This window comes from Gobius niger, assembly GCF_951799975.1.
Source record: "Gobius niger genome assembly, chromosome: 1".
NCBI classification, from domain to species: domain Eukaryota; kingdom Metazoa; phylum Chordata; class Actinopteri; order Gobiiformes; family Gobiidae; genus Gobius; species Gobius niger.
Window position 1 is genome coordinate 61,795,121 of NC_136852.1, and position 27,489 is coordinate 61,822,609.

Consider the following 27,489-nt stretch of genomic DNA (forward strand, 5'->3'; position numbering starts at 1 on the left):
AAGAGCTGGTCCGTGCTGGAAGCGCACTTAAGAAAAACGATCCAAAAAGCGTATACGACAGTCCAATAGCAAGCACATTTGCCTCCAGTGACTTGTTTTTAGCTGCAAGAGAAATAACAATAATAAAACAAAAAGTTTGTCAATGAAGTTAAGTTTTAATGCTTGTCCTGTTCGCCTGCAAGGAATAAATTCAACGTCTTCATGGATTTCCTCAGTGTCTGCGTAGAGAGTTCGAGCAGGGCGCTGCGACCCTCCCACGTAAACTCCCACTCTCTCCACAGAAAACTACAGTATTGGGCTTCGGCGAGGGGTTTGTGACTTGGTTTAGCAACATTAAACATTTACGGAACTTTCCAAAACAATGCCAACACTGTCATGATGCGCTGACTATGGGGTTTGAAAGAAATATATTTGGTTCATGGTTATGGTTAATATATCTATTCATAGTATTTTATGGTCTACTGTTTGTCAGATATATATACAAATTGAATCACATTTACTCAACTTTGATTTACAAAAAAAGATATAGAGAAATATAGAGAATACAGGAGATTGTCACTTCAGACTGGCACAGTGGCATTTGACCAAAAAAATGACTGAACTCTGTTCTACTAAAAGCATGACATTAATCTAAAGGTTTCCATTTAATCAATAAATATTGATCGTTTTCACAGTCTCTGCTCATACCTGCACATTGTGCTTTGTGCATTAGCTGTAATAATTCCATGGAACTGGGTCATCACAAAGTGGACTGGCCACCGGGGAGGGCACTCAAAGAGTGTTATTTTACCTCTATTAGGCTTTTATGTCCCACAATGATCATTTCTGAAGTTATAGCAATTCTGTGTCTTTTGAACGGGACTGTACACGTGTCGTGCCATTAGGATTGGACGTTGCTCAAGCACATTTTATTCTTTGAGACATTGACTGAAGTCCAGGCAGTTAAAACCACTTAAAACTGTCCCAAGATCCAGGACTACTGGGAGACCACCCTACTTGAAATCAGAAAAATGATCAAAAATGAAATAAAATAACAATAATTTGGATTCACTGTCTCCCTTTTGTGCCCGGAGCAATATCTTACTGCAATGGAATAAGTCGCCTATACTATTTCTGGATGGAGCAAGTTTATATCGGAGTAAAACACTCAACTTTGTAACATGCTTGAACCCTTCTTGGACTGGTCTTTTTTTTCGAGGGGGAAAAAAACTGCCTTCCTGATGTCACATCATTGACTGAATTCCTCGGCCAAAGGCTTCCTCGGGGCAGTGACTTTGACCAGATCTAAGTCCAGTTGCTTTTTACTGTTTATTTTTCATTAGATACATATATTTTATTTATTTTTGATGAAGAGACAAAAAGTTTGAAAAAACAAACAGCATGAACGAGGGGACAATAGCTGAGGACAGGTCACCTGTTGTTTCCTGTCCCATTCGTGGATAAGCACATGTCAGGTATTGGCTCAGTGCTGGAGAGCTGCAGAGCTCTTCCCTTTTCACCTCTGTCTTCTCACAAACAATAAGGAACCTGCACAGTGTCACAATAAAAACAATCTAACACATGCAGAAGCTATTACACTCATCCAATGAGCCCCAGTGGACACTTTGTGAGTCGTATGACGTGGGCCATCCTGCTCAGTGTGGAAGTGTGAGACATAACCAGGTTCAAATGAGGGCATTTCAATGCACAAGGCTGTGCTGTTATAGGTGTGGTCACGGTGGGACAAATAAATAACAATTGCAAGTTACGCAACTATTGTTTAAGTTTATTCTATTAATTGTCTACATACACAAACATGGTGTCATTTTAAACCAGGTTTGCAATCGAGAACACAACTAGGCAGCTATAAAGAACGTGTAGTGCGCCATAGATTTCTTTCAATTTGGTGCAGCGGGCAGACACAATGGGCCTCACTTACACTCTTCCACAAAAGCAACACAAAAAGGCAGGTCTTACAGTGACTGATGCTCTGCTTGGCATGTGTACCTAAGAAAAATGTTTGGAGAAAGGTGGAGCGAGGCTTAAATGTAACACGGCAGCCTTATCTTGTTTCTGTAGAACTCTGGTCCACGTGATTCGGCTTACTCTTGGAGATGGTGCGATATCCAGCAGACCTAAAAGCAATATGTTTAGCTCGTTTTGTAAACAGCAACTTGTCAAAGTAAGTTAACATCACGTCTATACAAGCATACATGAACAATTTGTAAGTTGTAACAATGCAATAGCCACAAAGATTTAAGCCATGAACAGTAAAGATAAGAAACATCTTTTATACCATCCATTGAAATGTTCAAATGGATTCTTTGTAAGATCTAACTATTGTCTTTTTTAGTCTTCTGCATATAGGATTTCAAGAAATAGATGACATGTTGCGCCATCGCTCTCTGTAAACCTGTTACGGGAGGGGGAAACAGTTATTCAACAAACACAAGTTTATTTGAAGTACGGACAAGTAAAAATGAAGAACTTTTCAGGGCCTGTACTCCATATGACAGCAATTTGGAGCATTGTGTATTTTGGCGCAATCGTGTGGTCTGTGATAGATGGCAGGAGAGAAATCACAGGCCGCTGGCTTGAACACAGACATGCAAATTGCTTTCAGCTGATTACTGTATTCTTCCTGATATTTATCAAGTGTCTTTCAATAGGCTTTGTTTCTTTATTTACAGCCAGGAAGTCGTGATCAATTCCACCAAAAAATTGAGTTAAGAGACAATGTACTTCAGGGGCTGGTTATGCACTAGGAAGATCAGTGAATTTTGAAAATTGGAATGTGTAAAGTTTACATAGGTTAAATAGTGGCCTCACTGTTGCAGTATATACAGCACAAATTCAAAGTAATTCAGTTTCTCCGCACGTTTCTCTTTTTTTTTCCTTTTCACCCTAGCCTGCCTCTGCATCCCAGCTGCTCGTGGCTCGTGCTGTGATGTGTTTAAGGACCTGGGTCAGTGTCAGAGATCAGCTACTTACACAATCAGGTAACCCGCTCTGGAGGGGAAATGACTTCCTTCCGAGCACTTGCGCTCACCTGCAGTGACCCGCACCAATCAGAGAGGAACAAGGCTCCTAATCACTGAGAGCCCTTTGGGTCAGCACCCGCACAGCCTCGTGTGGCCCACCCATCCTCCTCTGGCCCCACCCCTCTCATAGGCCAGCCTCAGTTCAAGGGTTTAACTGTCACATCAGATCACTGCAGAGAGGAGCTGACTGGAGCAGGAAGCACGGTGTGTTTAGTTAGATGCCGACTGCAATATCCTGCTGCTCTCTTGACTCCAGAAGCTCAGCGCAAGTTGGTACGGGCCACCCATTTGCTCGGAGGAACTGGGGAAGTGTTGGAAAGCGGGACAGGAAACACAGGGCACTGGGAAGGATCTATAACTTAGAGCTCAGGCAGTACTCCCCCCACTGTTTGTTTTGATAAGAGCAGCCACTTATATGGAGCAGTGTGCGCCCAAAGGGGTCAGTGCCTGAGAGAAATCGCCTAGCGCCGCGTAATGCATTTACTCCACTATTGGAAGAAATAAGTCGTTTGATTTCCCTGTATGAATTCTGTGCATTGTGGGGGGAAAGAAAGAAGCTTAATCCTGGGTAAAATTGTCCTGTGTGTGCAGAGCGATTCAAGAAAAGTCTGTTTTTCTAAAGAGCACCGTGCCAGGTCTTTGACAGCTGACAAATGGCCCCAAATATGGCTCCTCCCATTGATAAAAGCCGTGACAACTATTTCCAAAAACTGTGGAAATACAAAAGACTATTCAGGGTGAGAGAGAGGCTTCTTTCAAGTTTTTTTTTTTCACGTTTCAACCTGAATTCTTTTGTTCAGTAGATGTTCTGTATTTTTTAATATTATAGGTTTTTAATATTATGTTATACAGGCTAAATGAGGTTATAAAGGCAGGGCAGGAGCTAGTAGGTCTAACGTCCACTCTAGAGTGCTGAGATGGTAGTGTTGCTTTGTGCTTCAGGCTGTGATTTAACCTCTTAACCCTCAACCTACAGCCTACAGGCCAGAGAAACAACACATTTGAAAGCTAAGACCGACAAAACTCATCTAAACGGATCTTTTTCCCCGCATTGTTGCCGCTTTGTTGTCACGTTGACATGTTGTTTTTTTTCATTGCTTTTTTGTCACATTTTTGTTGCTCTTCTTTGGCTCTTCGTTTTAGTCACATTTTTGTCACTATTTCAACAATTTTTCTTCACTTTTTTGTCATGTTTTGTAACTCTTTCATTGCTTTTTTGTCACTTTTCATTACTTTTTTTTGGTCATGTTTTTGTCACTTTTTCATCACTTTTTGTATCATGTTTTTGTCACTTTTTCATCACTTTTTGTATCATGTTTTTGTCACTTTTTCATCACTTTTTGTATCATGTTTTTGTCACTTTTTCTTCGCTTTTTTTGTCAGGTTTTTGTCACTTTTCCATCGCTTTTTCTTGTCACTTTTCATTGCTTTTTTTGTCATGTTTTTGTCACTTTTTCATCACTTTTTGTATCATGTTTTTGTCACTTTTCAATGCTTTTTTGTCACTATTCATCGCTTTCTTTGGTCATGTTTTTGGCACATTTTCATCACTTTTTGTATCATGTTTTTGTCACTTTTCATCGCTTTTATGTCACTTTTTCTTTGCTTTTTTTGTAATGTTTTTGTCACTTTTTCATTGCTTTTTTTGTCATGTTTTTGTCACTTTTTCATTGCTTTTTTGTCACTTTCTCTTTGCTTTTTTTTGTCATGTTTTTGTCACTTTTTCTTTGCTTTTTTTGTCATGTTTTTGTCACTTTTTCATCGCTTTTTTGTCACTTTTTCATCGCTTTTTTTGTCATGTTTTTGTCACTTTTTGTATCATGTTTTTGTCACTTTTCATCGTTTTTTGTCACTTTTCCTTTGCTTTTTTTTTGTCATGTTTTTGTCACTTTTTCTTCGCTTTTTTGACATGTTTTTGTCACTTTTCCATTGCTTTTTTGTCACTTTTTCATTGCTTTTTTGTCACTTTTTCATTGCTTTCATGCCATGTTTTTGTCACTATTCCATCACTTTTTTTTGTCATGTTTTTGTCACTTTTGTGGCATTTTCATCCTTGTTTTTGTCATTATTTTGGAGCTTTTTTCCAATTTGGGTAAAGCCAAACTGTTAGAAAATGTGCTCAGTTCAGGTTGGAGTTAAGGGGTTAAAATACCTGTTCAGGTGAGGATTCCTGGAAGCCTTCCACTGAAGATGTTCCACTGCACTAGTTGGGCCGATCCTGCACATTTTGGACTATCCCTTGGACCTAGCAGTGGATAAAATAAAGAGAATGAAAATTAATGATATTTTACTTGAGTGTTTTGCTATCCAACTCCATTTCTGTTTATAGTATGTGACCAAAGCACAACTTCAGTAGCTTTTTTTAAAAATTGCATTGCCTTTTGCATGTTACACGTAAAGCAGTCCATACTTTTGCTGATGGACTTCTTCCACAAGCCGAACAGGAAGTGAAATAATGTGTAACCCGATCAAGTTGGAGGAAGAAGCCAGGAACAAGCCTTCACTACTTTCACCAACCGTATTCATCACCAGAGCCTGAGCGAGGCCCATTTAGACCGGAGCACGGCTTAGCTAAACATCTCTTCTATAAAATAAATGCTTCCAGGTTACTTCCAGTGCAGGTTCACAAACGCATCTGAGATCAATTAGCAGGGATTGTGTAGGAAGCACTGGGCCCGGGCCTCCAGCGTACGCCAAAAAAAAAAGGACCATGGCAACCCACAGCTCTTCTCCTACAACAGATACAAGTGCTTTCAGGCACTGTGAGGCGGGAAAGGGTGATTTGATAATGAGTTCCTGATGCTTCTCATTCTTTCTCATATCAATCATAGGCAACATATAGGAAAAAACACTGGAGCTCAAATACAGTTTGGTCAGTGGAAGAGGTGTTGTTGATGTAGTGAAGCTGAGTTGTCGACGGATGGAGATAAATGATGCCTTTATAGTCCTCTGTCATTTTCTGTTGGGTAATGTGAACCATGGATAAAACAAGTGTGTATAGACACATTAGACACAATTTTTGCTAAAACATAGTTAACAGGATTATATTTAAGATTTTGCTAAAGATTGTCCCCAGCTTTAGTTCGGCCATTTTTGTGATGTTTATAGTTTTACTTCCTTACACCGACAGGAAGTGACATAGAAGAAGGTAAACAATTTTAAACTGTTGCCGTGCAGCCATGTTAAGCCTCATTTCGATTTCCAACCCAGTTAAGTCATAAGCCACGCCCCCACGAATTCTGATTGGATGTCATTCCAAATGCAGCTTTTTCAGTTGGCTTTATTAATAAAGAGGGGAAGGGAAGGGGAAGGGAATCTTATTTGTAAAGAGACTAGATGCAATTTGGCCATATTATGCTCACTACTGCCACCTCAGGTCTTACGCGTAACTGCAGTCTCTATGTAGCGTGCCATTTCTGCAGCAGTCTAACGTGAATGCAGTCACCAAAGTGGTTATCTAGTAGCTAGCTTTTACCTGAGGAAAGTCACACACCGCCATCGTTGCTTTGGCCTGAGAACACTGACCATTTATTGCGCATGCTCAGTACAACATCGCAGTGCACGCAGGCACGCATCACGTCAGTTGTGTATGCTGATTTACATGGCTTTGTAATATGAACAAATATGCTTAACACTCTATATTACCGTAAACTCGTGCATGACTTTTTGAGCGACAGTGCAGGATTTTAGAGACAGTTGTGGTGAGTTGGTCTGGGCTCATACTACACATATGGACATTGCTGTAACAAGTAGGGGGAGGAAAATACTTAATTTTAACATTTTTAAATGATGAATGCAACTAGTGAGCTTGCAACTGATGTTATTAATCTAAATAAGTAATATTTTCAAAACCATTAAAACCTCTCATGCACTTACAATAAGATAATTATTTAGTTTTTATTCAATTCAGATTTAAGTTGTCATTGAAGAAGAGGCAAATCTCAGAGAAATAATGCATTTGCAAAAGGAACACATAGCCTACACAAAACTGTGAATAAATAATAAGAAAGAAAGTGTATTTAGCCAGGTTTTTTTCACACATTTTTATGATATCCATTCTGTTATTTTTATTGAACACCAATAATCCTGAATATTCCATGCAATATCATGAATGCCTGTGTTACTGTCACATAAAAAAGATGCAAGTGTAAAATGAATGTGCTTTTAAATGCATGTGGCTGAACCATTGCTGAATGTAGCTGACATTGTTCTCCAGTAGGGGGCAGAAAAGTTCAGAATATTTTTGTTTTATTTATAACAAATGTTATTGAACTTGGCAAAATTAATTATTTGCAGATGAACGAAGCTGCCAAACAGTAACATTTTATCAATTTAATGCCAAATCGCAAAAATCACATGTCCCAACTTTCCATCCGTAGCTTTGTGTGAATTACACGTTTACAGTAAATGACAGAAAAGGGGCGACACTCCGGTGACACCACCCTTTTCTTCACACTTGAGGCGTCTAAATGTCTACCATAACGAGTATAAGCAAACTTGTGAAACCACATCATTGCGCATTTGTCGGCGCAATGGCCACATTGCGAGGCTACATGGCAGGTGGTTTGGGTAATGGGCTTAAGTTCCGCATAAATTGACATTATTTTAATGTTTTCCTTTTTAACAATATGTCATTTTTTAATTATTGATTTAGTGGTTTCCCACCTGTCCCTGTGGGCATTTCTGGGCTGCATGCTGCTGGAGAATTCAAACGTGGCTGCTGCCTCACATACTGGTAAGCTGTAAGGGTCTGTTCTTTCTCTCTCTTTTTTACACATTGTAACATTGCAAAAAATAAATAATAATGATAATAATAATATTAATAATAATGATAATAATAATAATAGTAAAAATAATAATAGTAAAAAAAAACACTGTATATTGTATAGCATTTGTAACCCTAAAATACTGACTGTTCAATCAGTTTAATTAGCCTATCCAATTGATCAGGGAACACCTTGATTCCCTTATTAAGCATATTTTTCGGAGAACAGGGAACCCAAAAGAGAAGAGGCAGTGTAAAAGAATAGTGACCTTTTTTCTTTCGATAATGATAATGGCTCACACTTTAATTGCGCTTTTCAAGCCTGCGTTACCAAGTTTCTCAAAGCGTCACATTGTTGTCATTGTTCACTCACTCCATACTCAGTGGTGGTATGTTACTGTTGTAGCCACAGCTGCCTCTGGGGTAGACTGACAGCCCTTCCTCACTCACACTCTCTCTTTTACTCAGGCCTAAACAAATACAAAAGTGTTTTACCAGGTTATTTTCATACAACGTGATGTCTTTCCTTTTTTTTATTAAACACTTCTCTCCATAATCTTAATATTTATTTCAGTATCATACATGCTTGGCCATGTCTTACTTCATTAAAAAATGCAAATTAATTATAATAATTGTCCAGAGACCAGGGGGAAACCTACACAGACACAGGGAGAACATACAACAGCACCTTTTCTTTTCTTTATTTTTTTCCGTGCAGTGAACCCTTGCTGCTACTACCCCTGTGAAAACTCAGGGGTATGTGTGAGATTTGGCACAGATCAATATCAGTGTGACTGCACCAGAACGGGTTTCCATGGAGAAAACTGCACTGTTCGTAAGTGAAGACTAAAGAGAGTTCCTTTTAAAAACATTAACTAATAATTAATATTATTTATATTATTTTGCAGCTGAGTTCTGGACCTGGATCCGTCTCACGTTAAAACCAAATCCTTCTTTAGTTCATTACCTCCTCACCAACTTCCAGTGGTTCTGGGACCTGCTAAATAACACGTTTCTCAGAGACATTGTCATGAGATTTGTGCTGACTAGTAAGTATTGCAACTGCTGTATCAAAACAGCCAATACTAACACCGCAAGTTGACATTTGTATTTTTTTTAATAGCCAGAAGCAATCTCATCCCCAGTCCTCCAACATACAATACTGAATATGGATACCTAAGCTGGGAGTCCTATCACAATCTCTCATACTACACTCGTCTTCTACCTCCGGTGCCAGAAGATTGTCCGTTGCCAATGGGAACAAAGGGTGAGTGAGTGTAGCAGTGCGGCAATTAACATTCACACTAATTGCTTTTTTTTCTTATAGGAAAACAGATTCTCCCTGACCCAAAAGTACTGGCACGGCGCTTTTTTAAAAGAAGGACCTTTAGGGCGGATCCCCAGGGAACCAACTTGATGTTTGCATTTATGGCTCAACACTTTACCCACCAGTTCTTCAAAACAAACAACAAAACCACAGGTTTCACCAAGGCTCTTGGTCATGGTGTAAGTCATGCGTAGCTGTATTCAAAGAAAAAAAAAAAAGTTATATAAAGAAGTAGAGCTGTCAGAAAGACCAAGGTGTTTCATCTGCTGAATTTCTAGGTTGATGCAAGTAATATTTATGGAGACACCCTTGAACGTCAACATCAGCTCAGACTACACAAAGATGGAAAACTCAAATACCAGGTAGCTCGTACTTTATATTGTAAATACACACAGTGATATAGTTTGTACCAAATACTGTGGTTGAAAGCCCACACACTCCATACTAGTTCTTGCTCAATCCATTTCAAGCATTGACCCATAATTTATTCTCAGTCTGTTTTCCAATATGGTTTAATTTTTTTTCTCCATATCATTTTGTAATAATTGTATAGGAAATAATTGTAGTAATAGACTTAACTTCAGGAAAAGTTCACATAGTGTTTTGTATCATTGATCATAGCCATATTTAGAATTGATGGCTTAATAAGATTAGATTCCCTCTCTACCACAGATAATGTTGATTGTTTGTTTACAGCTAGTGGATGGTGAGGTTTACCCTCCCACTGTATCTTATGCCCCCGTGTACATGAAGTACCCTGAAGCCCACCCTCCTGAGCAGCAACTGGCGATTGGCCATGAGTTATTTGGCATCCTGCCAGGACTCACCTTGTATGCCACGCTGTGGCTGAGAGAACACAACCGAGTGTGTGACATCCTGAAGGCAGAGCATCCCACCTGGGACGATGAGCAGCTCTTCCAGACCACCAGACTCATCATCATTGGTACAGATTTTTCAAATTCTTGACCTTGCTTACATATTACTGTGTTTCTATTTGTTTTGCAGGTGAGATCATCAACATCATAATCGAAGAGTATGTGCAGCACCTGAGTGGTTATTTTCTGAATCTCAAGTTTGACCCTACACTCCTTTTCAAAGAGCGTTTTCAGTACAGCAATCGCATTGCTCTGGAGTTCTGTCAGCTCTACCACTGGCACCCACTGATGCCGGACAGCTTCATCATCGATGGTGACGAAGTCACTTATTCACAGTTTTTCTACAACAACTCCCTCATCATGCATTACGGGGTGGAGAAACTGGTAGACTCTTTTTCCCGACAAGTGGCTGGTCAGGTAACACACAAGAGGAGCATATCTTTAGCTTTATAGAATATGTTTAGGCTGTGTTAGGCCAGCACAATAATTGTGACACATATTTGAAACTGTGTGGTTGCTATTGTCATGACTTCCCAGTCATGACGATAGTCTTTAAATGAAAGAAGTATCAGACAGGAAGTACTGTGAAGGAAGTGAGGCTTTTTTTGAATGTCCTCACAAATGGTGTTATTGATAAGAGAAGAGTTACTGGTCTTTCTGTTAACAATTCTAGCCATATTACAGCAGGTTTATTAACCTTTTGCTTTTAATCCAGATTGGTGGAGGCTTCAACTCTCATGAAGTTGTGCTCAAAGTAGCAGAAATGACTATTGAGGAGTCAAGAGCAGCGCGCATTCAACCATTCAATGAATACAGGAAAAAGTTTAACCTTAGACCTTACACGTCCTTTTATGAATTCACTGGTAAGTAATGCATACAATCGTTTAAACATAAATGTATTACTGTATTTTACAATAGCTCCTGCAATGTAAGATTTTATCATGTTTTCTGAACAGATGACCTGGAGATGGCCAAAGGTTTACAGGAACTTTATGGACATATAGATGCTTTGGAGTTTTATACAGGTGTTATGCTGGAAAAAGCACGACCTAATGCTATCTTTGGAGAGAGCATGGTGGAGATGGGTGCCCCTTTCTCCCTAAAAGGTTTGCTTGGAAACCCTCTCTGCTCACCTGAGTACTGGAAGCCCAGCACATTTGGAGGAGAGACTGGCTTAAATATTGTCAAAGAAGCAACTTTGCACAAACTTGTGTGTCACAACTCAAGATGGTGTCCATATGTGGACTTTCGTGTTCCTGGCAAAGAGTCGAAGTTAACCCCAAGAAAACCACCCACCGAACTTTAAGCTGTTAGTTTATTCTTTACTGACTTGTTATATGTATATAACAGGTGCTAAAGTAACTTGGCTTACGGTTATATGATGACTGATAAGAAACATTGGGCGTGACTCTTCACGCTCACAACCACGACCTCAAAAAAATGTGTCTATTGCCTTTACATTTGAAATAATAATAATTTTTAAAAAAACATATTCAGGTGTACTTACTTTGCTTCTTTCAAACAAATAAACAAATAAAACATAAATTTTAGCCTGTAGTTGATTATTTTTTATTTTTTACACTGCATTAGTCACACGGACGCCTTTTACAATTATATTCCAGAAAACCCTGTACAATAACAATGTGAGACTTGATCATGTTCAGATGAATGATTTATTTTATGATTATGGCACTTCAGTGAATCTGCTGCACTTGTGCTGTGGGAACACAACAATGAACGCAATCAATGAAAACTGCAGCTGAAACTTGGGGGACAAGAATTGGGACCTGATTGGCTAATTTAGGTGAAAGCTTCTCAACAATACTGTACTTAAAAAAGCAACCAGACAGATGATGACATGAAGAGAGCGAAGTAAAAAAACAAAAAGCATATACACATTTACTGGACCATTTTGCTCCTTTGGTTTTAGAAGGTTTTAATAACAGTCAATGCGCTCTGTGATACCAAACGGTCTTACTACTTTTCCAACATAAAACTGATGTTTTCCTTGGCGTTTACAATATTTTTACATATACGATTGACACAACTATAAACAAACTATACATTTAGAAAAGGTTTTAAATAAAGTATGTACATCGTGACAAATTCAAATGCACAATGTAATTTCTATTGTTTCAGAATTCAGAAAGTGCACACCTAAAACTACCAAACAACCATAAGGAATACAGTAAACGATGTGCCATAGCTACTTAATTAGTGAGAATATTAATTTCTCCATTACTGTGTAACAGATGCTAGATCTCCCCACTAGAGGGCAGTCTATGGTTGCTACTTATTGTGGACACTCTCCTGACTGCCAGCCACGGGAGCAGTTACTATTGAATTGGTGTTGATTTGTGTAGTGGACTGTACTGAAATAGAAGGAGTGCTCGCTGGATGAAAGTGCACGTCCACAGCCACATTGGTTGAGCCCACAGAGACGTGGTGCGACAGGAGCAGCGGGGAGGGGCCATGGGAGATGCTCAGGCTGTGGTGTAGAGGGGCAGTGGACAGCTCAGCGCTCTGCAGGGTTAAAGAGGAGCGCACGCCCTCATTCTGTTTGGATGAGAAAGACGGCGATGGGGAGGGAGAGAGCAGAGAGGACGGGGGAGGCAGCGTGTCATGACAGGGGTCGGGGTTGTCATCTGCACTGCTGGGCCAGTCCTCCGCACACTGCAGCTGGACGCTTGATTGGGAAAGGCTGAGGCCACTTTCCTCTTCCAGGCAATTGTCAATCTGAAATGTAATAAAAATCTTTACTGGGATGATGATATTACCCATTAGTAAATGGGACATGGCCTGTCCTGAGTCATATTAATATTAATAGGCCTAATTGTTTTAGCATTAGTTAGAAGTTTTATCCTTGTGTTTGTTTTAAAGAGGGGGTATTATGCTTTTTTCGATCACATAGCACCAGTCTATAGCACACTACAATGATGACGAAACTTTCTGTTGGTCTGTAAATGCAGTAAATTAGAATAACTGCCTTGTATAAAATTGCTTTCTCAAAATGGCTGTAGCGAATGGCTTGAAATAGGCCCCTGTCTCTTTAAGAACCTCTGACCCTTTCCGACACGCCACTGATGTCTGTGGCATCAGTGGGGAGGGGGTTCTGCTGAGGAGCAGTGATTGGTTACTCGGCTGGTGACAAAAGGTCGGAGGCGTCTCCGGGAGGTGGGGGCGTTCCTAGGAGGACTCAGGCAAAGCTATCCCTAAAATGGCTGCCATCAGAGTTTTCACAGATTACTCAAAAATACGTGAATGTGCCAAGGCAACACTTCAGGTATGTTTTTAATGAGGGAATGACATAATAACATGATGTAAAGCTCGAAAAAGTCGATTTTGCATAATACCCCCCCCCCTTTAATAAAGATAATACTGTAATGCTGATACCTGTGACACCCTTTTATTAACCTCTTAACCGCTACATTTTCTCCGGTTCAACTTTACCCAAATCTAAAACCATCTTGGAAAAAGCGTAGAAAAGGACAAAAACGCAATGTCAAAAACTCAAAAAAGTGTAAAAAACAACAACAACAACAAAAAAGTGTCAACAACTCAACAAAAAATGTGTAAAAAAAACTGAACAAAAAGTGTAAAAAAAACTGAACAAAAAGTGTAAAAAACTCAAAAAAGTGTAAAAAACTCAACAAAAAAGTGTCAAAAAAAATGAATAAAGTGTCCAAAAAAATGAATAAAGTGTCAAAATCTCAACAAAAAAGGTGCAAAAAATCAAAACAAAAAGTGTCAAAAACTCAACAACAAAAAAAATAGGTGAAAAAGAATATGAATAAAGTGACGACAATGCATGAAAAAGATCTGTTTAGGCGAGTTATGTAGTTCTTAGCTTTCAAAGGAGGCATTACTCTGGCCTGTAGGCTGTAGCTCCAGTCGAGAAGCTTTTAGATTTGGGTAAAATTGGAGAAAATGCACTCGGTTAAAACGGGGGGTGCGAGGTTAAAACTAATTATTGAAATTATATGCATGGAATATGAAGCTACTGAGATTATACATAGAGTTTTACCATGCCCACTATAAGAAAACAAACAAATTCTATAGAGTGTATCTTCTACAAACCTTAGTGTCGAGAATGGGTTCTGGGTAAGTTTCTATAGTAACTGAGTGGAGGTCCGGGCTCGGTGGGAAGTCCTTCAGCAGCTCTTCAGAAGTGGGCTCCAGCTGCACTGTCGTCAGTCTGGGGCCTGGGGGCCTCGCACAAGTGTTAGGGCTTTGCTCAACCACTGCCACACAGTCATCATCTTCAAATGCTCTGTATGGATTGATTCATGAGTGATTGTTTCGAAACAGTACACAATAATGAGTCATGAATCGTTACGTCATAGCACCTGTTTTCGTATGTTCGACCAGCAGCCCCCCGGTCTGTGTGCTTTATCGGTATGCCCACACTTCTCTGAGCTATGAACGTAATCCAAAAATAAAATTGGCTTGAGCTTGAACCTGACTGGGCATATGGTCCAGTTACTTGATTCAAACCTGCTCTGCTTGTTGGGGCTGCCTCATTCTTCTGCACCATTGAATAAAAAGTGACTGTGATAAAAATAAATGCCAAGGACACACCGACTCCGACCACAACAGGGATGTCATGTTTCTCCAGCACTGGCAGCCACGATGGAGCCTTCTGTGTTACTCTGTGATGATGATGAAAACTGATTAGCACAGTCTCCACAATTACACCTTTATGCTTAATGTTATTTACTCTACCTGGGTGACTGGGCCGTGTTCTTCTCTGTTGCCTCCATTGACTTATCTCCAGCACTTGTGTTTTGTGCCTGGGAGATATTAACCACAAGGAAAGGACTATCTAATGTTGATGAATTGTAGGTCTGATTAACTGGACGGCTATTTGAAATGGTAGAAAGGGGATGAATGGAATAAGATGTTGTATGATTTGACAATGAAGCTTCAATAGCTGGAAGTGGATATGCGTTCAGATGAGATTGCTGCGTTGGGAAAACAGGAGGCTGAATTTGAAGAGGGGTAGCAATAGTTGTTTTAGCAAATGGCGACAAAAGATCGGTATAACTTTGTCTTTCTTTAGATGTTGAAAGCAATTCCGAATGTAAGCGAGTAGCAGAAGAATAGGACGTTTCTGAAGGGGTTGTGGATGGTTGATGATCTTGTTTTAAATGCAGAGGATCTGTGGGAGGTTCTAGCCTTCTCTCAAGAATCTGCACGGGAGTTGTTCCATCACTGAGTTTAGGCAAGGGATGATTTTCACCATTGCTTTGGGACTCAATTTCTGGAGCAAGGGGCAAAGTGACCATGGACGTTTGAGTTTCAAAATGAGTGGCACTTTCTAAAAACTCATAAGATGTACTCACTGGAAACTCTGATTCGTATTGATCTCCTACAGAGATATGTGTCGGTCCGTCCGTGTGTTCTTTAGGGTGACTTCTTAAAGTTAAAAAATCAGCGTGAGGAGAGTTACTAGATGCTGAAGGTTGGTCATGGAGACTTGAAGACTTGATGTTTGGATGAGGCGGGGAAGGGGAAATGGGAGGAGGCAACTGTGTCACAAAAAGCTGTCTTGGGATGTTGGGAAGGGTAAGTATGTGGAGAGGTGATGGAGTTACACGATCTTCACTGAAATCCTCGGCTGATCCCCAGCAGTGTGATGAAACACCTAAACATAGCCAGACCTGTATGTAATATAATAATAATAATAATAAAGCTAATAATGATAATATTCATTTCTTACATGGGGTCTGCTTTTCTTTTGCCTGATGAGGTTCGGTCACCAGACGTTGCTCTGCTACAGACTTTTCTGGGACCGCTATAGTCTCCATATTGCTTGAATTCTTCATGGGGAAAACAAATATTTTAGAGTAGCAGAGAAAACAAACAAGAAAAAACAATCCCAATATGCACAAAGAGTCAGGAAACAGCAGGGAGATCAGAGAAGCAATAACGGACACAATTTTCAGCCACCACCAAAACCTCAAGGGGACAGATGACACTGAAGCGGGAATATCAAGGTCTTACTCACAGCAGACAAAACCAGTGTGTCTGTTGGCCGCTGCTGATTGACTTACAAAGGTTTCATAAAAAGAAAGGTGTAATGAACTGAAAGTATTTTGAAAATATTGTGTGCGCATTAGTTTAGATGCAAAAAAACAGAAAATACATACATGTAATAGTTAGATATGAGCGTTTTTGATGTTGTCCAGCGCGATTTTTGGCAGTGCAGGAATATTCCCCTTCATCAGACCATTGCACATCAGAAATATGCAGCGATCCTTCCTCTTTAAGTCAACAAAGCAGTAAAATGTACAGAATTTAGCGGGAAAAAAGCCTTTCCATGTGAAAAAAAGAGTAGAATATAGAATTTACCACCAATGTTTATTTTCTCATTTGGAGCAATGGGTATGTGCTGGTTGCTCCTTTTCTTGGACCATGTGTAAGCAATAGGCACAATCCCGATAGCCTTACAGGGCAGAATGGCCGATTCACCAATTCTGCAGTGCACCTGGGTTGTGAAATTCACAATAATGGGACTCACTGTAATGAACAGAAGGTAATAATGTAACCATGGGTGGCACTTAACTTTACAGCACCGTAATAACATGGTTATAGGAGAGAAATAGAATGGTAACTACAGGGATAACATAACATTAGCCACGTTTTCTGGAAATGTACTGTCTGTATACTGAGTTAGGTTTATGATTATATACTACATGTTTAGGTACCAAGCTGCTTCCATATTACCATGCTATTATGCAATCACTGTGCAGCAAAATAAAGAGCTACAAAACTATGTCTTTTGTACAGTATGTCAGAACTATTGCTTTTCCTCCTGCTTTCCTTTTACCTGCTATTTTCAGTGCAGCATTGCGTTGACTACTGCCCATGGAGTTGGAGGCGTGACACACATACACCCCCTCATCGTAGCTTCTGGCGGACTGGATGTTGAGGGTGGCATTTAACAGTCTACAAGACAATAACAAACAGTCAGATACACCATGCAATGTAAAGCACCACAATATAAGAGTATGACTCGATTGATCTCACCCCTTTACAACTCTGCCCCCTGTCTGCTTGGAGTGGCCACTCTTGAACCAACTGATGGACGGGAAAGGGTAACCTGAGGCTTGACACTGGAGCACCACATGGGCCCCGACTGGCACAGTCAGCCCTTGGGGCCATAAAGTCACCGAAGGCGGAGCTGCCACGTCCACAATATAAAATGACAAAATAGGAATAAGGAACTAGTGAATTGACCATGTGCATGCAAGGTCAATTGACAATATTATTATTGTCAGGATATATAATAATATATTCACCCAGGACAGTTACTGTAGCTCTTCTGGATGTGACAAATCTTTGAAGGTGAATATTAGATGCTCTGCAGAAATAACTCCCGCTGTCTTGTTCACTCACTCTGTGATAAATAACACAGTGGGTTCAGGATAAAGCCATACCCCTCTTTTTTTGTTTTGATGAAATGGCTCTGTTGCCTGTCTAAGATCTGAATATTTTGCAAGTATGGTAATCAAACAACATCACAAAACAGAAGAAGAAATAATTAAAGGAGGTCTGAAAACTTTCTGAACCCACAGTAAATGGGCAGAAACAGCGTCTAACTATAGTGAACATATATAATATCCAAGTTGCAAACCTAAGAAGGAAAAGGTCTCCAGTAGAGAGCACATAGACACGAGCTGAAGGAATGAGGAGTTGGTTGTTTTTGAACCAGGACACCTGAGCAGGAGGGCGGCTGTCCGGAGGCCTGCAGGTCACAGTCACATTCTCCCCTTTCTCTACCGTTAAGTTGACCGGCTGCATGACAAAACTCCAGTCCATATCTGAAAATGACGAGCGAATGTCATTAATTAGTGTAGTATTATTAGTATTATTATTTAGAAAAAACAATAGAACATTTGTGTAAAACAGAAATAATCTAAGGAGGTCTGCAAACATTCTGAACCCTCTGAATTTTAAAAAAATATGAAGATTTAAAACATTATGCAGTTGTTACCTGCTAAGAGTAGAAAGCCTGTCTGTGACTTAACCCTCTCTCTTTGGTTATTTGCTTCACATTGGTAGAAACCTTCATCATCTTTGCTCACATTTCTGTAAACACAGATATATAGTTAAACACAAGCTGAGTAACTAGGGAGATCATTTTACAGTGAGTCATATCCACAGAAGTGGTCAAAATCCAGGTTGTTTGAGGTGTCTGTGTGTAAAACCTGTTCTAAATATTCCTGTGTTGCTCTATGCTCCACCTGAATGTGAGCAGCTGTCCATTGTTGTACAGGCTGAACGATGCAGAGCAGTCTGTCAGGAGGCAGCCGTCTTTGAACCAGTGCACCATGGGAACAGGGTAGCCACCAACAATACAGCGCATGGAAACCTCTTCTCCCACAGCAACCGTAGCGTTGTCAGGACCATGGATGATCTGCAGTCTTCGTGGGACTCCTGCATGATACATTCACCATAACATGTAATATTGTTGGTTTGCATACAGATATTGTCCTACTTTTAAAAGGTGCATAGGTTTTACCATGTTTTATGGTCAATATGTAATCACAGTGCCTACTCATGCGAAACAAAAACTGGCATGAATTCTAGTATCTTATCTGTCAGTCAAGGGAAGTTGTTATGATAATACAGTATTTTTTTCTAATTATGGCATCATTCAAGTACACTGGAGCAGCTGTTGAAATGACAAGAGGAAATTGTGTCTATTTTCATAATCAAATAAGGTGACATCCAATAGTCTTGTGTTAACCTTTTGCAGTGTTTTATTATAGTTATTTAGGGCTCTGATAAACTAACCTCAAAGTCTGTTAATGCAACCTGTAAAATTTGAGGTGGGATGAAATGTTTAGACAAGAATATTAGTAAGAAACAATCAAAACTCCCCTTGCACAGTTAGTTTGGCTGGTTTGCTCCTCTTGCTGGTCCTCAGTAAAGGATTGTATGTAATGCAAGTGTATATGCCAGCATCTTCAAGCGTTATGTTGTAAAGGTGCAGAGTTCCTGATGTTTTCCTCTGACTGCCACCCCCATATTCACCCTGAAAACCAAAACACGGTCAAGTTGAACATGTAAATAACCCAGCCTACTGTGTTTCGCCACAATTGCCTGAATTTGTCTTCCTCTTGTGACTGGTTTCCCATCTTTGAGCCAACTGATGCTAGCAGGAGGCAAGCTTTCTCCTGACACACAGGGGAAGAAAACTGTCTCTCCTTCACGCGCTGTCTGATCTCGAGGACTGAAGAAAACCTCATCCAAACCTGAAAATACAAGTGCGATATTTAAGGTGGAAGAAGTTTCGTGATTTAGCCATTTACTCACCCAGTTGCGATGACAAATGGAGGCTGGATAGGAAGAGCAGGCAGAGATGGGAACTCATGGGCCAGATGCTCCAAAAGGAGACAGGGAGATGCATCCTACTGGAGAGCTGAACAAGACCGCTGGCACTGAGCTTTATCCATGATGTCTGTAAGCTGCAACATGGTAACATCAGTACTTTTATTTTGAGGTCTGATTTTTAATGTTCACACTGCACAACTGACAGTAAATTACATTGGCTATGAGATACTGTTTATTCATGTCTGCAGATAGTACAGTATTAGGCAAAAATATTTAATTTCACCTTTCTGGCCATCTCTAAAGCATCAGACCTCTCGCTCCCTTTCCATTTGCTTCTTTCCTTTTTTGGTTGTTGCCTGTGGTGCTGCTGCAGGCTTAGCTTTGTCCTCTTTAGTCCCTTGAATGGGTCCAGCCACTTTATAGTGCTTGCACTGTGGCCCTTCACTCAATAGAAGTGACATTAAAGAGGTTGCGCAGCTTTGTACTGGGAAGATCAGTTATTGGTCCCTACAAGGAAAGCTCTGTGTCTGATCATATGGGCTTTCATGAGGTTACAAACACCTTGTAAGAGCACAGCCTTTGTGGGAAAGATGTAATAATCTGATGAGATGAGGAACTGTGAATAAGATATTAGGAAACATGCAAATGGTTGGATGTGAACAATGTTAAAACCACCAAGGACTGACTACTTTAAAACATTGTAAATTAATTAAATACAAATCCATAATTATGTCATATAACTAGTAACACACTTTAATGCATCACAGATATAATGCATTGTGTAATTGTATGTCATAAACAGATGAATACACTGCTCACACTCATTTAGTGGATTGTGCATATTAGTAATTACTGTAGTGTGATCTTAAATGTGTCAACAACACAGGTTTAGAACCTTTACTCTCATGTGCACTATTAATGCATGCATCACATTTATAAAAATGTAAAAATAAACCTTTAGTTTTAAATTATTCAATGATACCAACTAAATGTACATCTGAAATTTTCACTTACTTTGGACCGAGGATTGTCCAGATTGCAGCTAGTCCAGCTCCATTAGTGCTGTCGGCACAACAGTTTCAGTCATGCTGCAGACGCATACTCTCCACCCCCATCACACTTGCACTCAGAGCTCTTTATTACAGAGCCATCCCCCGTAATAAAGCACAGAACCAGTTCAATCAGAGAGACCACACTCCATGTTTCACTCTACACAAATCAGATCATTTTGTAAATGTTTTATTTACCCAAATCAATTTTTACACTTTATACTTCAAATCAAAGTTCTGTGCTCTTCTACATCAATTATAAAATATAGATCAATAGAGCTGCTGGGAAGCAGCAACTTATTTTCATTGAATAAATAACAATAATACAATGTGTGGGTGCAACAATAAGTTGAATTTCACAACATTATAACAAAATATTTGAAATTCATTATCCATATCAGTCATTTGCACAACAAGATGACTTAAATGTTTTCATATTAAGTCAAAAGGCTGTGAGTCAGAACATTCAGCGAGAGCTTATGACAAATAGATGCTGACACAACCATTTTACCACATAAATTAAAGGGCCCCTAAGAGGTGCTGCCTTTCAGCCAATGAGTGTGTGGGTGGTTTAAACAGTTACTCACCCTGTCCTTCATAATAGCACATGTGCAGCCACGTAGTATTTTCAACACTTAACTGTTTGGTGCCGTTTAACTGTCCAAATATAAATAAGTCAAATGCAAAAATAAATTCTTCCATTTTATTTATTTTTTTACTTTTTAAAGTAATACAAAAGCTGTAAGCGTTACAGAAGACGTTAATGGAAAAGGTAGGGTTATGAAAGAGCCAAAGCAACATGCAGGATACAGAGGAGAGAGCACAAGCCAAGGCTGTTAAACATGGACAGAGCAGATCCATGGAGGTCTGGAAAACACAGTGCCTGCTCCAGAATCGTGTACGTCTCAGGGCTGATGCCTGAAAACAAGACACAAGAAAAAATTGATTCTTTTAATATCATTATTATGCATCAATATAGTAGGTGACTGGTTTACCATATCGGGACCTTTCCTTCCAGGCACGTCGGTACTCAGAATCATGCCCTTCTCCTGAAACTAAAAATAATAAGTAATTAATGCACTTGATGTGCACAATGAATAATGTGTAAATTAGTATTTTTAACATAATTTCACATGTGACCATTAATGATGTATCCATTAGTGTTACACATTGTTACAAAGAACAGATCAAGGCAAAACTTACGTTTGGCGTACTCAGAGAGGAGGTGTTTCAAGTCCCTCATAGCATGAGTGAGATTCTCCAGTTGATGCTGCAGGTGCAGGTTTTCCTCTTTAAGACTATGGATTGTATCCTGGAGCTCATATGCCGGACACATGGGTGTAAGCAAACATAACATAAAAACCACCAAAGACGTCCTCACAACAAAAATCATGGTGTTGCGTATGGACACAGAAACAATTTAAACTATGGGGTTTGATGTTGATTGGAGTCACTAAACTGCTATTTGGGTGCAGTTGTCCTGTGGAAGCCCCTGTGATGCTAATCAAGTGGAAATGCTGAAGCCACTTAGGGGCTTTGTGTGCCAAAATCAATAAATGATGTTTTTCAAACTAGCCTACTTTCACATGGTCAATTGTGCTTTTGTTTCATTAGTTTAATCAAATGTGGGTTTATTTAACTAAAGGTAACACAAAATTATAAATTGTTCACAAAATAATTTAAAAAAATGTTTCCATCAGGAAAAAACAATGTTAAAGGCCAGTGTTTGTGTGTCACTCAAAATAACTATGTGCTTTAGGAATGTTTATGAAATTGAAGTTATTTAAGGTTATTTAAGATGGTTATTTATTCAAAAAAAATCACTAAACTAATCACAGATGATTTCTATGGTTACATAATTTGTGGCAGCATCTGGAACAACGGAAACATTCTAGCAGAAAGATTATTTTCTGATTTTCACAATTTATGACAATTGAATTTAGTGAAAAATACTCTTTCTGTTTTGTTGAAAGAATATGATCAAGTTATTACTGGTGTACAGATATGTCTTCCCTTCAAGCACTGCCTGGAAAAATCTGTTTTTGGTCATGTCGAACAACAACAAAGCAATCTGTTTCAGAATGAGTTGGCAACAAAGCCTCTAGTAAACTCATTTTACTAGAATCCTTTCGTTAATAACATCCCAAGGTCAAAAATGTTTCTTTAAAATTAAACATGACATTGACTTTCAGTTTTGAAGTGTCATGCATCGATTTTTTTCTGCTTTATCCCCTAACCAAGCACACCTCCTTCAGCTGTTCTGAGAGGAACCAGAGGCAACACCAGGCCAGCTCAGAGACATGGTCCCTCCATTGGATCCTGGGTCTCACCGGGGGCCTCCTCTCAATGGGACATGCCCGAGGGATGTGACCAAGGCACCTCAAATGGGCCCTGTTGTGGATTTTCTAACTTAATAAAGCTTAAGAGATGTTTGTCTAGTCAATATGTGAAGTTTAACACACAATGTATTGCGGAGAGGGTTACCCATAACGCGAGTTCATGGTAAGCTCTGCCCAAGTCAGCTTTGGCATCCCCTTATAAAGGTGAGCACACCAAAAACAGAGCAGCATGACAGGGGTCATAGGTCACACAACAAACGGAAGCACAGAAACACATAGACATAGTAATACAGTTGGAGATGTCAATGCAGGCAACCAAAAGGCGCTTTGCATGGTAATGCATCAGGGTGGCGTTTGGAGGCAGAAGGAGATCTTTGTGATGTTGAAGAGATGGGCCATTTGGGGCCTATTGTCTAAAGGTGCGAGGGCCTCATCTGGAGTACAGGAAGAAACCGGTCTTTCTACCTGGTTTAGTCAGAGGCCCAGCAGGCGACCCAGCAACAGGACGCCAGTGTGGTTACCAGCTTAACTGACTAAACTTTTCACAACAGTCCTCCTGAGGGGAAGGAGCAGTGGCTCTACTCCAAGCTCCTCCCAGGTGACTGAGCTCCTCATCCTGTTTCTAAGAATCTATTTTTATGCTTGCCCTCATTGTTTTATAGTTGAAGTTTTTACAGTTTACTATTTACTGCTACCAAGATTTTATGTTTTATGTTGCACGTTTGCACCAAAGAAAATTCCTAGTTTGTGAACCTCACTGACTATGGCAATCATTTTTTTGTTTGTTTATCTATTTATTTTATGTGTTATTATTATTATTATTATTATTATTATTATTATTATTATTATTATTATTATTATTATTATTATTATTATTATTATTATTATTATTATTATTATTATTATTATTATTATTATTATTATTATTGATTGTTTTGCCTCTGTCTTTAAAATTGTTGAGTAAAAAACAAAAAACCGTTTCGAGGTGTTTACTGCGGAAGCACTTCGGTTTGGATCACTTCCGGGTTTCGCTCTGGTCATTGAAAATGGCGACTCACATGTCGAGGTGCAGAACCTGGAGTCGTGTCCAGAGGTAAAAGAAAAAAAGGATTAATTCTCAAGTCCATACTTGATTTAGAATAACAATAAGTTTTTTAAGCGCTGTGTTAGTTTGCTACAGAACGGTCTCCCCGTTGTGCGTCAGCATCACTATGAAGATTAGCAAGGTTTTTAGCCCTGAGCATGCTCAACATTAGCGCTTATTGACCGTGTTATTTCATCCTGATGCAAGTAAATCGTGTTATCCACAACATAACATGTCTATGCAAAGGCTGTTTGTTTACCTTGGGTAATCACAACTAAAGCATAGGCTAAGGATTGAAATAATGATGTAACCTTGCAACACAACCCCTTTTGTTGATTGAAATACCTCATGTTATTATGTGATGGGGTCTTTTTTGCCATCGGAATATTCTTATTGTCACATAGAGGTCATTGCTTTTTTTTTTTACCACGAACTAGCAGATGTCATGTAACTACTAAATGCAGCTACAAGAACACAATATAGATGTTTACCTGCCTATACGTATCAACCATGTTTGTACTAAGACACATTTTTTGGACGAAGGTTTGGGATTGCAGCGTACAGAAGGTACAGCACCGGTGGTGGATACCCAAACATATCCCTTTCTTCACCGCTCCCTGGGATCCCTAAACCAGTGTTTGCATCTGTCGACGGACAGGAAAAATATGAAACCAAGATTACAACTCTAGAAAATGGTCTTAAAGTGGCTTCTCAAAACAAGTTTGGTCAATTTTGCACAGTTGGAAGTAAGTGTATTTTCTCACATTTCAGCATTTACAAAAATACAATTATAAAATTTGATAAATGCCTTATTGTTATTTAGTTTTAGTAAACTCTGGATCAAGACATGAAGCAAAGTATCCAAGTGGAATTGCTCATTTTTTAGAAAAACTTGCCTTTTCTGTAAGTGTATTTAAAACCGGTGTTATATATTTGAAATCTATACATTATTTTTGGTGTCAGAAATACATTTTATCTTTCTGATATTGTTCAGTCTACAGCACAGTATGGGAGTAAAGATGAAATTCTTCTTACTCTTGAAAAACACGGAGGGATTTGTGACTGTCAGACATCAAGGTTTGTTTTCCTTAATTTACACATTGTTTCTAATAATGAAATTAACCTAAGACGCTTTCAACAGTGATGTGCTTTTTATTTATCCAGAGATACCGCAATGTATGCTGTGTCAGCTGAAGTGAAGGGTTTGGACACAGTGGTCAGCCTTCTGTCTGATGCAGTTTTGCAGCCACGTCTTGTGGGTAAGCCCTTTTCTGCATAAGAGCTTGGAACGTGGTTTTAAGTGGGTTTCTTCACAAACGTCTTCACTCATGTTCTATGCAGATGAGGAGATTGAAATGACAAAAATGGCCGTACGCTTCGAGTTGGAAGATCTAAACATGAGACCAGATCCAGAACCATTACTCACAGAGATGATCCATGCTGTAAGTCAGCACTGCTAAGCCATGGCTTTTTGTTGATTTAACTGGACTTTGGACCTCTAGAGGAACTTGATAAATTTAAGCTTTGGTTACAAAATGATTATTGATGTATGATTTGTTTTTTATTTCCAGGCAGCATACAGAGGGAATACAGTAGGTTTGCCACGGTTTTGTCCAGTTGAAAACATTGACAAAATTGACAAGAAGGTGCTTCACAACTATCTTCACAACTATTACTGTCCTGAGCGCATGGTTCTGGCTGGAGTAGGTATTGAGCATGAGCAGCTTGTGGACTGTGCCAGAAAGTATCTGCTAAATGTGAAGCCAGCCTGGGACATCACTACACCAGCTAATGTGGACTTGTCTGTTGCACAATACACTGGAGGAATTGTTAAGGTAACAAAATACTTGCTAGAAATATTCTTTGCCATTGAATAAGGTAGAATGTGACCATCTCTGTTAATATGACAGATGGAGAAGGATATGTCCGAGGTGAGCCTTGGCCCAACTCCTATTCCAGAACTTACACACATTATGATTGGCTTGGAGAGCTGTTCGTTCTTGGTATGTGAGTATTTGTAACTAGTTATATGTACTCAATGTTTATCAAAGTCGGGTTTTTATTTTTAATCACAACAGGAGGAGGACTTCATCCCTTATGCTGTGCTCAACATGATGATGGGTGGAGGCGGATCATTTTCAGCTGGAGGACCTGGAAAAGGAATGTTCACTCGCTTATACCTAAATGTACTTAACAGGTAAACAAATAAACAGGTTCAATTTATATTTTTTATTTTTGTCCCAATACTAGTAACAATGCTGAATGTTTTTATTTTTTCTTGATAGACATCATTGGATGTACAATGCAACAGCGTACCATCATAGTTATGAAGACAGTGGCTTACTTTGTATCCATGCAAGTGCAGACCCAAGGCAGGTCTGTGAGGAAATCCAATTGTTTATGTTGTTGTTGTTTTTTAAGTTACTAATTGTAGACACAGCTTTGATGTGCTAATGCCCACTGCTCTTTGTAAGGTGAGAGAAATGGTGGAAATTATAACCAAAGAATTCATTCAAATGGCTGGCACCGCAGGCGAGGTAAGAATCAATTCTTCTACATATAAGTGCTTAATGCCATACTGTATTGTTCTTACACATCTTTGCACTGCCAAATATCTAGATGGAGCTTGAGAGGGCCAAGACACAACTCAAGTCGATGTTGATGATGAACTTAGAGTCTCGTCCAGTTATTTTTGAAGATGTTGGTCGTCAAGTCCTCTCTACCGGAAAAAGAAAGTTGCCACATGAACTTTGTGCATTAATAAGTAAGTACTTATTGGTCACGTATGGTAATGTTGACTCTAGATTTGGCACATCCAGTGCTGCTTGCTCGAGTAAAAATAACACTTGTTTAGCCTTGTATCACTAACTACCCGCTGAATGTTTTTTTTAAATGTTTAAAACTGCAATGAATATACACATTGTTATAATCCCCAATAATGACAGGATGGACTTAGCCCACCTAAACCATTGATACTAGTCATCCTTGGTACTTAATGTTAGAAACATTGTTGAAATGTCATGTTTGTTGCAGGCAATGTGACAGCTAGTGACATCAAGAGAGTGACTACAAAGATGCTGCGGAGCAAGCCTGCAGTGGCTGCCCTTGGGGACCTTACTGAGCTGCCGTCGTATGAACATATCCAAGCTGCCCTGTCCAGTAAAGACGGACGCCTGCCGCGCATGTATCGCCTTTTCCGATAGACTTTGATGTAATTGAGTCAGGGGAGGTCATCAACTCATTACGTGGAAATAATGATAACATTCATGTTTCCTTCAAATACTGAACTGGACACAAAGCACTTCAGGAGACAAAGACCAGAGTCGAGCCTGATTTCCGTGGCAGTGCCTGTTTTAAGTTACATTTCACAGTTATTTTCCTAAAACACTTAATTCACATGATATTTATTTGAACAGGCCATACAACTTTCTTTTTTACTCTTTGTGGTATTTTTTTTGTTCTGCTCTAAAGGGATGGTTTGTGTTGAGAAATATGACAACACATTAGCAGACTTGTGCTTTTATCCCCTTTACCATTATCCCAGCTCAGCTGGCGGTTAGGGCTATGAAAAATGCCTTTTTCTGTACCATGCAGAGCAAGATAATTATTTAAGCACTAAATTGTTATAAATCATATGAAAGATTAATATAACATAAAAAGTAGCGTACCCAATTCTGCCACATTATTCTTG

At 39.4% G+C, this 27,489-nt stretch overlaps 3 protein-coding genes and 1 long non-coding RNA gene across 4 annotated transcripts; 2 read left to right on the plus strand and 2 right to left on the minus strand.

Annotated features, from left to right (window-relative positions):
• Positions 1-7,515: 7,515 nt before the first annotated feature.
• On the plus strand, positions 7,516-11,370 carry ptgs1 (prostaglandin-endoperoxide synthase 1). Its single transcript, XM_079570027.1, has 11 exons — positions 7,516-7,589; positions 7,675-7,755; positions 8,504-8,620; positions 8,694-8,834; positions 8,909-9,052; positions 9,113-9,291; positions 9,391-9,474; positions 9,809-10,055; positions 10,118-10,404; positions 10,703-10,850; positions 10,944-11,370. The coding sequence occupies exons 1-11, from the start codon at positions 7,553-7,555 to the stop codon at positions 11,291-11,293; spliced, it is 1,815 nt and encodes a 604-aa protein (XP_079426153.1). The 5' UTR covers positions 7,516-7,552; the 3' UTR covers positions 11,294-11,370.
• Positions 11,371-12,177: 807 nt separating this feature from the next.
• Positions 12,178-18,571, minus strand: LOC306969509 (uncharacterized protein). Its single transcript, XM_079565145.1, has 16 exons — positions 18,512-18,571; positions 18,234-18,426; positions 17,984-18,078; positions 17,624-17,810; positions 17,289-17,386; positions 17,017-17,170; positions 16,817-16,935; positions 16,339-16,506; positions 16,137-16,250; positions 15,995-16,035; positions 15,707-15,806; positions 14,710-15,631; positions 14,482-14,636; positions 14,334-14,403; positions 14,065-14,257; positions 12,178-12,723 (listed from the first exon to the last, which is right to left on the minus strand). Exons 1-16 carry the CDS (start codon positions 18,549-18,551, stop codon positions 12,277-12,279), a joined length of 3,096 nt encoding a protein of 1,031 aa, XP_079421271.1. The 5' UTR covers positions 18,552-18,571; the 3' UTR covers positions 12,178-12,276.
• A 209-nt stretch (positions 18,572-18,780) lies between these two features.
• Positions 18,781-20,414, minus strand: LOC306967772. Its single transcript, XR_013793206.1, has 4 exons — positions 20,341-20,414; positions 19,309-19,460; positions 19,096-19,247; positions 18,781-19,027 (listed from the first exon to the last, which is right to left on the minus strand). It is a non-coding gene; the product is annotated as an uncharacterized lncRNA (long non-coding RNA).
• A 3,324-nt stretch (positions 20,415-23,738) lies between these two features.
• pmpca (peptidase, mitochondrial processing subunit alpha) lies at positions 23,739-27,287 on the plus strand. The gene is made up of 13 exons (XM_079558756.1): positions 23,739-23,807; positions 24,342-24,544; positions 24,622-24,701; positions 24,793-24,875; positions 24,963-25,057; positions 25,140-25,240; positions 25,370-25,633; positions 25,709-25,801; positions 25,877-25,995; positions 26,084-26,174; positions 26,273-26,335; positions 26,418-26,562; positions 26,832-27,287. Exons 1-13 carry the CDS (start codon positions 23,761-23,763, stop codon positions 26,999-27,001), a joined length of 1,554 nt encoding a protein of 517 aa, XP_079414882.1. The 5' UTR covers positions 23,739-23,760; the 3' UTR covers positions 27,002-27,287.
• The last annotated feature ends 202 nt before the right edge of the window (positions 27,288-27,489 follow it).

Excerpts from the sequence above, each read along its gene's own strand:
- pmpca (XM_079558756.1), top strand. The coding sequence starts at position 23,761 with ATGGCGACTCACATGTCGAGGTGCAGAACCTGGAGTCGTGTCCAGAG. Across the intron at positions 25,058-25,139 it reads TTTGCAGCCACGTCTTGTGG|ATGAGGAGATTGAAATGACA; the intron begins GTAAGCCCTTTT and ends TGTTCTATGCAG. Across the intron at positions 26,336-26,417 it reads TGGCTGGCACCGCAGGCGAG|ATGGAGCTTGAGAGGGCCAA; the intron begins GTAAGAATCAAT and ends CCAAATATCTAG.
- ptgs1 (XM_079570027.1), top strand. The coding sequence starts at position 7,553 with ATGGCCACATTGCGAGGCTACATGGCAGGTGGTTTGG. Across the intron at positions 8,621-8,693 it reads TGGAGAAAACTGCACTGTTC|CTGAGTTCTGGACCTGGATC; the intron begins GTAAGTGAAGAC and ends ATTATTTTGCAG. Across the intron at positions 10,851-10,943 it reads GTCCTTTTATGAATTCACTG|ATGACCTGGAGATGGCCAAA; the intron begins GTAAGTAATGCA and ends TTTTCTGAACAG.
- LOC306969509 (XM_079565145.1), bottom strand. The coding sequence starts at position 18,551 with ATGAGTAGGCACTGTGATTACATATTGACCATAAAACATG. Across the intron at positions 16,251-16,338 it reads TGAGAAAATAAACATTGGTG|AGGAAGGATCGCTGCATATT; the intron begins GTAAATTCTATA and ends GTTGACTTAAAG. Across the intron at positions 14,404-14,481 it reads AGCCCCAACAAGCAGAGCAG|CTCAGAGAAGTGTGGGCATA; the intron begins GTTTGAATCAAG and ends TTACGTTCATAG.